Source organism: Sus scrofa, chromosome 8 (assembly GCF_054392235.1).
Source record: "Sus scrofa isolate SSC_HxYL_T2T_F1_AM1 chromosome 8, Sscrofa_HxYL_maternal_Yorkshire_Landrace_v2.0, whole genome shotgun sequence".
NCBI lineage: Eukaryota > Metazoa > Chordata > Mammalia > Artiodactyla > Suidae > Sus > Sus scrofa.
Window position 1 is genome coordinate 127,734,835 of NC_139390.1, and position 11,449 is coordinate 127,746,283.

The window sequence follows — 11,449 nt, forward strand, 5'->3', positions numbered from 1 at the left end:
AGCAGGTGAAGTATGATGCCACTTCGTTCAAAAGAAAAGTGCTTCTATGGAGAGATGTGGCACAACAACTGGACACAGAAAAGGACAGAGGGGTATTTCACCGTACTATACTCTCAACTTTTCTGTAAATTTAAAAATTTTCAAAATTAAAAGTTGGAAGTAAAAAAGGGGGGGGGATAGAAATAGTTTACAAATACCAGGAGGATGCATTTGGGAGCTTTAGCAAGTGGAGCATCTCGCTCTCGAATTCAACCAAACGAATGAAAAGCCAGGACAAACTGAGGAAGCAAGCTAAATGGCAAATTTCTAAACATCCTCTTCCTATTATTAACTTAAGACATGTGAATGGCAAGTAATATAAAAGTACTGTCAAAGGGGTTCTAATGTAACCTTTCTCCATTTTATCAGCAAAAGACAAAAAAATGAAGATAAAAGGCAACACGTTTCCCTTCTAAATTATAATTTCAAGGGGGACGAAGAACTGTAGAGGAAAAAAAAAAAGACAATTTTAAAAATACAAAAGAAAAAAAAAAGGGTGGAGTTCCCGTCGTAGCTCAGGGGTTAAGAAGCCAACTAGTATCCACGAGAATACAGGTTCGATCCCTAGCCACGGTGTACGTTAAGGATCCAGTGTTGCTGTGAGCTGTGCTGTATGTAGGTCACAGATGCAGTTCGAATCTGGCAGTGCTGTGTTTGTGGCATAGACTGGCAGATGCAGCTCCAATTCCACCCCTAGCCTGGGAATTCCCATATGCCCCAAGTGCAGCCCCCAAAAGAAAAAAAAATTAATTTTTTAAAAAGTTAACACATAGACATATTCAGAGGTTGGCAGAATGATGAAATTACCCTAGATTTTTTTTTAATCTAAATCTAGTAAACATTTATAATTAGACAATTAGATTACAACCCATACTATTTAAAAATCTCCCAAACTGAGAAAAGCATCATCACCAGTATGGAGTTTTATCTTTCAACAATAATAACAACAATAAAACTAGGCCACCAAGACTTTTTTCCTTGAGCTTTTTTTTTTTTTTTTAAAGGGCTGCGCAAGGGGCATATGGAGGTTCCCAGGCTAGGAGTCAAATCAGAGCTACAGCTGCTGGCCTATCCCACAGCCATAGCAACGCAGGATCCGAGCCGCATCTGACTTACACCACAGCTCACAGCAACAACAACAGATCCTTAACCCACTGAGCGAGGCCAGGGATCAAACCTGCAACCTTATGGTTCCTAGTCAGATTTGTTTCCGCTGTGCCACCATAGCAACTCCCTTGAGCCTATTTTCTAAGGACAGACACTGAGTAAGTCCACACTGTTAATTCCACTATCAGTAAATCAAAGGCTGCGCTTTATGCTGACATACACAGCAATCTCTTAAATGATCTCAGAAATATGGCTGCATCTCAAATACTGCCAGCAGACTGCTGAACTAAACACAATACTGGAATTTTTACATAGCCATTAAACTTAAAATATTTTTATTCAAATGATCATGACTTTATATTATGAAATCAGCCACCTTATTCCCACCACTTCCCTCTGGAATCCCAAACAAATGCAGCAAAGTTAATGACTACGTGGTGGTATAATCATTCAAACTTTTTAATCTCCCTTTACACATTATATTAACATTCATATTGCAAAGCATTCCATTCACAAATATTACAGTTTCATAAAAAAACTTCACACACATACCCCCGAAAGTCTATACCAGATTCGGCCACTTTAATAAATCATTAAAATAATAAAAGTAATGAAGACATTATCATCATTCCTTTAAAGCAATAAAGGTCTGAGGCACTCCGGGAAAGATGTTCTCATACTCGGGTAACATGTCAGTGGTATCAAATTATCTTGCAATCAAGTTACCAGAGGGAGACCTGGTAAGCAAGCAGACTCTAACGACCGCGACTTGAGCCGTGAGGGCTGCATGGGATGCACTCCCATTTGTACTGAACTACTGAAAGGAACACAGAGGTCAGGCAGCGGAGCTCACTTCTCATGCAGTTCCCAGCCACCTAAGAGGTGAAGTCCGTTTTCGGCACACCGAGGACAGCTGTGTCCCTTGAAAGGGGAACAGTCCAGAGTCCAAAGAAGTTCCTTTCTCATCCCTACCAGGTTTACTAACTGTCAGAATTTCAGACTCTGCTCAGTGCTGGAGAGATTTCAGAACTGTCTTTTCCTGTCATCCTGCACAGCACAACCTCCACCATCCTCTGAGAATCTCCAAGGTACGCCCTGGGCGTAAGAGAGGGAGGGGAAGGGAGCTTTTTTCCCTCCCATTATGACCAAACAGGAGGTCCGAAATAGCAGTGTGTTACTGCAATCTCATGCTCCGCCACAGCCAACTACCCCTTGGAGCATGGCTATTTTTACAAACATAAACTAGATTCATAAAAACCTGATAACCTTTTCCCAAGTGAATTCTGCCACCTCCATTCACTGACACAGAGTCCACAGTGGAAAGAGAGTCTCACCGACGGAGTGCTTCCTGACACGCAATTCCAAAGGTCAATCACTAGCAGAGGGGGAGAAGGGAGGCCAGTTGCCAGCTGGGAATGAAATCACTGCAAACAGTGGGTCCATTTATGACAGCATATAACCCTGTCAGAGCAGAATCAACACAAACCTCAGGTCGCATAGTGTTCGATAACTATAGATATGGAATTTAAAATGTATACATATATTTCCATACATATAATAATAAAAAAAAAAATCTGGAGCAACATATGCTGCTAAAGTTTCAAGGATTTCTCATCTCCGGCATTCGCCTGGAAAGCACGTGGCTCTGACGGCCCAGTTGTGGCAGTGATAAAAGCAACTAGAAGCAGGTTTAAGTAAAAAGTGCTCAAAGGGCAAATGAGAAAACGGGTGCAGAAGATTTTTGTGTGTGGGGGGGGGAAGCACTGAAAGGAGTTGAGAAATGTTCCTTTATTCTTCTTGGCTTTTTCAGACCCAAGACAAGTTCTTAAGGACTCGTCTCAAATGCTGTAGTCCTTCCTTATCTACAGACAAAACAAAACAAGGAATAAAAAATTTCCTCTTCCATTCTGTACTCTCAGTAAAACGCATAGTACAGCCAGAAGGTATCACTGAGATGTGCCATCTCAGGAGAAATTAAAACTGGGACATGAAGTGAGGCCGCGTGCTATCGAGTCGCCGGGTTAGGATCTCACAGCCAGTGTCCGTGACCAGCAGCGTGTGCTCGAACTGGGCCGACCGCTTCCCGTCTCTCGTCACCGCGGTCCAGCCGTCCGGCCAGGTTTCATCCTGCCATCCGCCTTAAACAAACACACACAATTTCTTAATGCTAATCACTCGGTTTGTTTTCTAAATAAACCTCTAGGTGAGTGTATTTGCCTGTGCTCCTAATCCTTGGGTTATCTCAGGAAACTAATTTTTAAATTAGTTTAAAATCACTCTTCAGATTGCTATCTACACATCAACTGTTTAAGCCAAAGCCTTTCCAACTTCATTTTGGTTATCTGTCCAATAAAGTAATGATAATGTTTAGGTTTTATAACTTCAAATTTTTTATACTTCCCAAATAGTAAATAAGATGATATTTCCAAAATAAAGCCACTCGATTTCATTTTAGGACACATATTGATACCACTCATCCTAGAACTGCACGTTAAAAAGTAAATTAATGAATTTAGCTCTGTCTTAGTATAACTTTGACATCAGGTTAAATTATAGACCACATATACTGCGAAGAAAGTCATGTTAACTTTTTATACTTTTAATATAGCATTTAATTTCTGACATAATTGTTAAATGACAGGCACACAGATAGTGAAAACAGACTGTACTGTGAAAATACCACAGGCCAGATTCCTGTAACCAGAAAGAGGGCAGAGAAGAAGAAACAGATCAGCGAGAAAATGTTTAAATTATGATGACGCAGGAGTTCCCGTCGTGGCACAGCGGAAACGAATCCGACTAGGAACCATGAGGTTGTGGGTTCAAACCCTGGCCTCACTCAATGGATTAAGGATCCGGCATTGCCCTGAGCTGTGGTGTAGGTCGAAGACACGGCTCGGATCCCACTACCGTCAAATATGTGTTTACAGAGACCTTTGGTCTCCAAATTAGATGTCTAAAAAAAAAAAAAACAAAAAAAAAAAACCACTATTCTTCATTTTGAGTAATCTTTAATAAGATGAGGTCTTACTGGCTCCAACAAATCCCCGAGTATAAAGTCTGCAGTGAAGCAACTTACTTTCGCAATATTAAATCCCAGTCTAAAAAGGAAATATAAGGCAGCTTAAACTCATGCTTTCCCAACCACCTTGAGATGAATAAGTAGATATTTTTAAAGTAATATATGACCTTTTACAAATGGATTTAAGACATAACACTTCTTTTATTGTGATCTGCTATAGCATTCTTCACTAATGTTAAGGCAAATATCTGATGACTATTCTGAGGAAATTCAAATTCCTCTTCGGATTTGAGACTTTCTACTCTGGGGCTGGGATCTAGCCCAGCTGAGTTACACTGAAGTGTATTTTTTACAATTTGATGATTTCCCAAACTAGCTCGACACAATGTGATTAGCTTGTGCCTGGAAATACCACTTCATGTCTTCTCAACCAAGAACCACTTAATGGAAACACGTATGGAACCAAAATGACACTTTCCTCTTAGGCTCCTGGCCTTTCTTGGCTGATATACTTACTGCTCTTGCAACTGGGTGACATACAATCACTAAAAACAATACCTTACATGTCTACATCCCTTTAGGTACTTAGTGTGAATAAATCATCTTGCTTAATTCTTACAGCAGTCATGGGAGTTGGGCAGGAGAAAGACTCCCATGCTCCCTCCTCCCCTTGAGTGTGGGCAGAATTTAGGAACTTGCTTCTAAGTAAGGAAAGCTGGTAGAAGTGATGGGGTTAGGTTATAAAAAAGCCTGGAACGATCCCGAGAGGGCACACCCTTTAACACAGGGCCCAGGACACAAGAGCCCTACTACTAGAGCCTCACTCTGCTCCCCTAATCCCCAAAAAAGACTGGCCGAAAGCAAAAGTGCAGACCTCAGAAAGGAGGCCCCGTTGTTATCCTGACAGCTTCAGCTGTGCCTCTAATCATGACACCAATCATTGCTGCCCTGTGCCTGGCACAGGGACTAACAAGAGGACATGAACTTGCCAGCACTAAGCGTGTCTGTGCTCTTTCTCCACAAGAGCTGATGTCACCTGACAACATAGAGTCCCCTACATTCTGCCACAAAACCAGGGGAGTGACTTCAGGCAACTTATTTCACCCCTTGGAAAATCCGTTTGCTCTCCTACATAAACAGGAAATGGCACCTACCTCATAAGCTGTAGAGAATGAAATTACATAATTGCGTCTGCCTCAAAACGAGTGGCTTTTCTCTTTTTAAGACGCCACCCGACCACGTCAGGTAAGAATTCAATTTCTACATAGGCATGATGGAGGCCCCCAATTATTACAAAGCACCTCTGACAAGAACTTAATGAACAGGCCCCAGGATTCAAGTACTTCAGCATCTACTGACAGCAGGTGAATGACCACATAGAAAGTACTGCTGTCTAGTCTACTCTTACAATTTTCAGTTCTCTACATGATACTGAATCGATTTTGAGATGGGACAGGGAGGAGAAATGAAGCAAAAAGAAACTAGAGCAGACTACTAATCTGACCATGAGTGACCAAAAGTAAATAAAAATTCAATTAAAGAAACCTTACAGGAATTCCCGCCGTGGCTCAGCGAAAATAAATCTGACTAGCACCCGTGACAATGTAGGTTCGATCTCTGGCCTTGCCCAGTGGGTTAAGGATCTGGCGTTGCCGTGAGCTGTGGTGTAGGTCGCAGACAAGGCTCGAATCCCAAGTTGCTGTGGCTGTGGTGTAGGCAGGCAGCTACAGCTCCAATTCAACTCCTAGCCTGGGAAACCTCCGTATGCCATGGGTGCGGCCCTAAAAAGAAAAAAGAAAGAAAGAAAGGTTACAGCATCCCTTTTTTCTCACCTTCACAAATCATTGGCTCAATTGTAAATACATGGCCAGCCTTCATCACTCCAACTGCTTTATTTTCTGAAATTAAAGGAAAAAAATCTCAGAACATAGCTAAAACCTACAGCATATTGATAAACAGCTCCCTGGAAAAAGTACACAACTTACATTCCTGTGAATGACTCTTAAATTAATCACTCTCTCTTCTCCTGATTCCCCTCTCTTCTCTCTTAAAGTAGATCATTCGACAAACAGGGATTTACTGATAACCACCTGCTCTGGGGCAGATACTGTCCCAGGCATATTTCGCTTTGCTAATGTTTTCTCTAGGAAAATATGGAGATGACTTCAGATGTGATTATCACTTCTATAAAAGTAAAAGTGCTACCATTTATGTTATAGCAAGGTTAGAAATGCAATCATGGAACCAAAGTTTCACTCCTCGGCCAGGTATGACAGTTTAAAGGAGAACAACATATTTCAGACTATGCCAGAGGTCCCCTACCTCTTGGCTGGGGGTGTGGGGATGTGGGGGTGGAGGTGGAGGTAGACGCACAACCCACAGAAAAACTGCCCTGTTTTCATAAGGTTTTGTAAACTGTCTTATCTTTGGAGAACAAAGCCGCTCCTCACTCACCTTTTTTTTTTTTTTTAATGATGACACCATTTTTCCTTTTTATTTGGAAACAAAAACTCCATTTCTCCTTCCAAATACTTTTTTTAGTTTTCTGTTCACCAGTATGAAAGTATTTTTCAGGATCATCATGAGAAATACCACCATGAATTAATGTGTCCAGAACTGCCATCTCCCCGAAAAGGTCAAAAATTTTAAACACGGATAGGCCTTTTAGACAATTTCATACAAAAATAGAGAACCTGTTTAAATTTCAAACTAAAAGCTAAGAACGGGTAAGCATCAGTAAACAGTGGCTGCACTTGCTCTGCCTGACCACCAGGTGGCCAAAGCACAGGCTTCCAGGGTTTCCTGGTAAGGTTGCTGGTCTCCTGGATGGTGACTTCCGGATGGTAATGAATCACCTATGCATCCACTGAGGTGACTCCACTAAACGCCACTCCATCCAGGTATGGTCTAAACCCTCGAGTTATGTTCCTGCACATCTGTCCTTGTGAATAGCTCTCATGCGGCTTTCCACGATCTGATGTGTTACCAAAAGACACTTGTTCTACAGATGCCAAATCAGGAGTTTCTAAACTGTTACAAAAATCTGAGAGGTAAAGATAATTTTGACTTCTTATTTCTAATTTCATGAACTTCCTCTCCAAAGGACATGTAATTTACTACCTACATAGACTTAGTCGTATTCCCTTGGGGACATCAAAAAGAAAATGTCAAGAGAGTCAGTGTGGTGTCACAGAAAGAAAAAAGGATTAAGGAATCAAGAGCTGTGCTGTTCAATACAGCAGCGAACCGGGGGTGTAGCTGCTGAGCACTTGAAAAGTGGCAAGTCAGAACGTATGAGTAAAAAATATGCTGACTCCAAAAACAAAAAAAGCATGTAATATATCTCAATGATTTTTTTTACACTGATAAAATGTTGAAATGCTTAATATTTAAATGTAATAGATTCAATAAAATATGACACTAAGTTCACCTATTTCTTTTTACTTGTTGAACAGGACCACTAGAAATTTAAGTATTACATGTGTGCCTCGCCACTGGACAGCACTGATACAGAGGATTCAAATCCCACTCCTGTTTCTCTCCCTGATTCACTGTTCTAGAACGCCCACTCATCTTGACTCATGGTTTCAGTTTCTCAACATACCTCACTCAGCAAACACACACTGAGTGACTACTCTAGACAGATACCATTGCGAAGTACTCTTCCCAAAATGTGTAGCTCCTGCACTGTCTGCCTCACAGAACTGCTGCGCTATCCATTCTAAAGGCAGGGCAGTATCATCTTTACTTCCCAACCATAACGACAAATAAAGAGGCACAAATAAAGAGGCACATAAACTTCCACCTAACACGGAAAGACCTTCCTCACACAGAACAGGGCGGAGGGAAGTTACACAACGACTTCCTCGTTCCACCCCCAGTTGGTTAGGAGCAAGGAGTTACCAGCTAAAGCAGGGATCATTTACATTTCAAAAGGCCTCTCAGTACCAAGACTCAGCAGCCTCCTCTAACTCGCCCCTAAAGGGATCACAAAGGATTTTGATTTATCTAAACCCAGTTAACACTTGACTTTCCATAAATTATCAAATGGATGAAATGAAGTATACTTACACCTTGCTTCTTTTTTCAGAAGTGTTTTTTATTTCTAACGAAATGGTTTAACATGAAACTCAAGTGGCATCTCTTGTGTATCAGAGGCACCATATTCTTCTGACACCATCCTCACTGACCCATATTTCCTTCTCCCACAAATTTTATCTCCTTCAAAAAGTCTCTTTCTATAACCCATACCTAAAGCTGAGTCTGTCACCTCTACAGGTAAGGGGGCTTTTTTAACCCTCTTTCCTGCAGACAGTCTTTTGACAGACAGACAGACACACACACACACACACACACACATGCAGTCAGCAGAAGAGCTGCTTCCATTCTGTTAAATGGAATGTACATCAGGTGATCACAGGGCTTACCTATTCTGTTGCTAACTTTTATTTCAAGCACAATTTTAACTGAAATAAAAAGGACTATGTGGTCTGCTAATAAATGCTTGTTGTAAGTCAAATGCTGTGCTTGAAGCCTCTTCTCTAGCTTCTCCTGTTGAGAGGTCTCTCACTCATTTCCCTTCCTCTTCACAACTACCAACATCTTGGATTTCACCACCTCACACCTGGATTACGGTAATAACTGTGCACTGGACCGACAAGCCTGGCTAGCTCACACCTGCGAAACATTCTAGACTCTACTGCTAAACTGATCTCCCCAAACAGCAACTTCACCTTGCCATTCTTCTGCCAAAAAATGTTCTGCAAATCCCTACAAATGAGGTCAAACATCCTCAGATCTGGCACGGCCTACTTCTAGCTCTTAACACACAGCTCTCAGCCCTAGCTCGTCTTGACTCTGTTCAGCTCCACCTTGAAGCAGCTACACATCCTTCCCCCACGACGCGGAGTGCTCTTCCTGGTCTTCCCCAGCAAACCAAAATCTCATTCTTCTTTGCTCCCACAAGGCCCAGCACCAAACTGCTTCCATCCTTTTAAGGTAGCACAGAGTTTGGTAGAAAACACTGACTCTAGGAAGCCAGACAGAACCCATGTACCAGCCCTAGCCCGGGCATTTATGTAGTGGATTGTGTGACTGTGGATAAATAAATCACTTCCCTAAGCACAGAATCTGCTTTTAAATTAGGGCTAAGAAATTGTTCATAGAGTTGTAATGATTGAACAAGACTTCCTTTGTTAATCTGTTGACAGCAGTCAACTTGAGGAAAGATATTCTATCTATTCCTCTCTATTTATACCAACACATCATACAGTATATGACATATGCTAAGAACTCAAATCAAACCAAGCTGAATCAATTTCATTTAAGGAATCAGAATACACATGGCAGGGACTGCTGGCTGCTCACCAAAATCACTAGTTTCCTTTTCTTCCAGAGTACTCAGCTGGATCACATTTCCCCACCTCCCCTGCATGTGACTGAACTCCCGCCAATGAAAAGCAAATGTAAGGATGTATGCCAAGTCCAGACTGGCTCATTAAAACCTCCCAAGCATACCCCTCCACGTTTCTCCCTCCTCCCCACCATCTGTAAGATCAGGAGGGGAACCCTGAAAACTCTAAGTTGAAAGGGACAAGGGCCCGGGTCAAAGATTAACTGTCCCACCCTCTAAAGTGATCAAACACACACGCTTTAGACTATTACGTGAGCAAGATATGAATGTGTATTGTGTATACATTTTGGAGGTCTATTTATAACAACTAAAAATTACTCTAGTAAACACAAAATAGTAAGTCAGTCCTGTTAAATGTTTGAATAAATATTTGCTGAATAAGAAGTCAGTATTTACCAAGTCTTTGGCAGTACTTACTGGCATAGTGGGGGACATTGGGGGCTGTATGAAAAAGCTTGTGGATTCCATGCCCACAATAGCTTCGAACAACTGAAAATCCATTTGCTTGGGCGTGCTTCTGAATAATGTTTCCCAATTCTCTGTATCGAACACCAGGTTTCACTGAAAGGCAAAGAGAAGACCCATGACAAAGGGTAAGAATAACTAATAATTACTAAGCAATCACTGTTCTGAATGCTTTATACAGCTACAAGCAGAAACTCTGAAGATGCGGCAACCAAAGCACAGAGAGGCTATGCTGCCAGTAAGAGCAGAGCTGAGATTCAAACCAGTAGCACCTGTGCTTCCTCCTTCGCTGCACAAGAGGAATGTGTGCAGAGAAAGGGGCTGTCTGCTCTCTGAATAAACGAGAGAAGGGAAAATACACTTCTTGTCCTCACCTTCTCGAAGGTCAGGGTGCTTTCCATTAAAGTGAACAGAATGAAGAGATAAGAGAGGAAAGAGCACCAGGAGAAAAAGGACTGCCCAGAAAGGAACCTGACTTGTCCTCAGTGTCCGTCTGGGCAACTTGTCACAGGATTACTTCCCCTGAGGCTTCTTGATCCCCATAAAAGTGGTTCTCAAATTATTCAGTTACCTCTGCAGGTCATGGGAAGAGGGTATAGAAAAGTACTTCTCACTGCATGCTTCCTGCCCTGTTTAATTTGTATGACTTTCATCACTATTTTAAAAAAAACTAAAAGTGGTTCTCATTGCTGCAACGGCCCTCCTAGCCCCAACACCTTGGGATCAGGGTACTGCCAGGCTCCTGGGGAGTCTAGCCACAGTTCTGAGGGGGCCTCCCACTCCCCAAAGACTCCCACCATCCATCTCATCTCCAAGCTGAAATTCAGGCATAACATATTCTATTCTCTCCAGCCAATCAAATTTCTGGGCAAATGGCTCAAGAAGTCATTTTCAAATTTAGTTGCTTTTAACCATGTTCCAGCTTAACCCTTTTGGGGGGCGGGGGGGAGTTAAAAGATTTCTGAGGAACATGCTGACTTTCATAATGATTTCCTTTCATTCCCATCCAAGCCTTCCTATAGGCTACAGTCAGTGTGGAGGAAAGCAAAATGTTAACCCATGTTGCCTAATAGAAAAAAAAAATCCCTGTTCAACAATAATGAGGAAGGGTGAGAGAAGAGATGTCTCCCTGATTCTCAAACCAGAGGTCATTTTGGTCCCAAGGGTGCACATCATAATACAGTGGAGACCTTTTCGGCTGTCACACCTAGGAGAAGTGGTGCACCTGGCATCTAGTGGGTAGATACCAGGAATGCTGCTAAGCATCCTACAGAGCTCAGGGCAGGCCCCCACGATGAAGCATTATCAGCCTCAAAATGGCATTAATGTGTAGGCTGAGAAGCCCTACTCTAGAAGGCTAAACCACCATGGTCCATCCCTCTACTGTTCTACAGCAGGGTGGG

General features: G+C 42.1%; 1 protein-coding gene across 2 annotated transcripts in view; it reads right to left on the reverse strand.

Moving 5' to 3' along the window:
- Positions 1–1,584: 1,584 nt before the first annotated feature.
- Positions 1,585–11,449, reverse strand: part of METAP1 (methionyl aminopeptidase 1) — a 60,218-nt gene continuing 50,353 nt past the window's right edge. For both annotated transcript variants that reach the window (XM_003129313.6, XM_084973338.1), the window contains exons 9-11: positions 9,999–10,142; positions 6,001–6,066; positions 1,585–3,284 (exon numbers count right to left, since the gene is read on the reverse strand). In XM_003129313.6, coding sequence (XP_003129361.1) covers positions 3,121–3,284; positions 6,001–6,066; positions 9,999–10,142 — 374 coding nt within the window. In that variant the 3' untranslated portion in view covers positions 1,585–3,120. The remainder of the gene's footprint in view (positions 3,285–6,000; positions 6,067–9,998; positions 10,143–11,449) is intronic.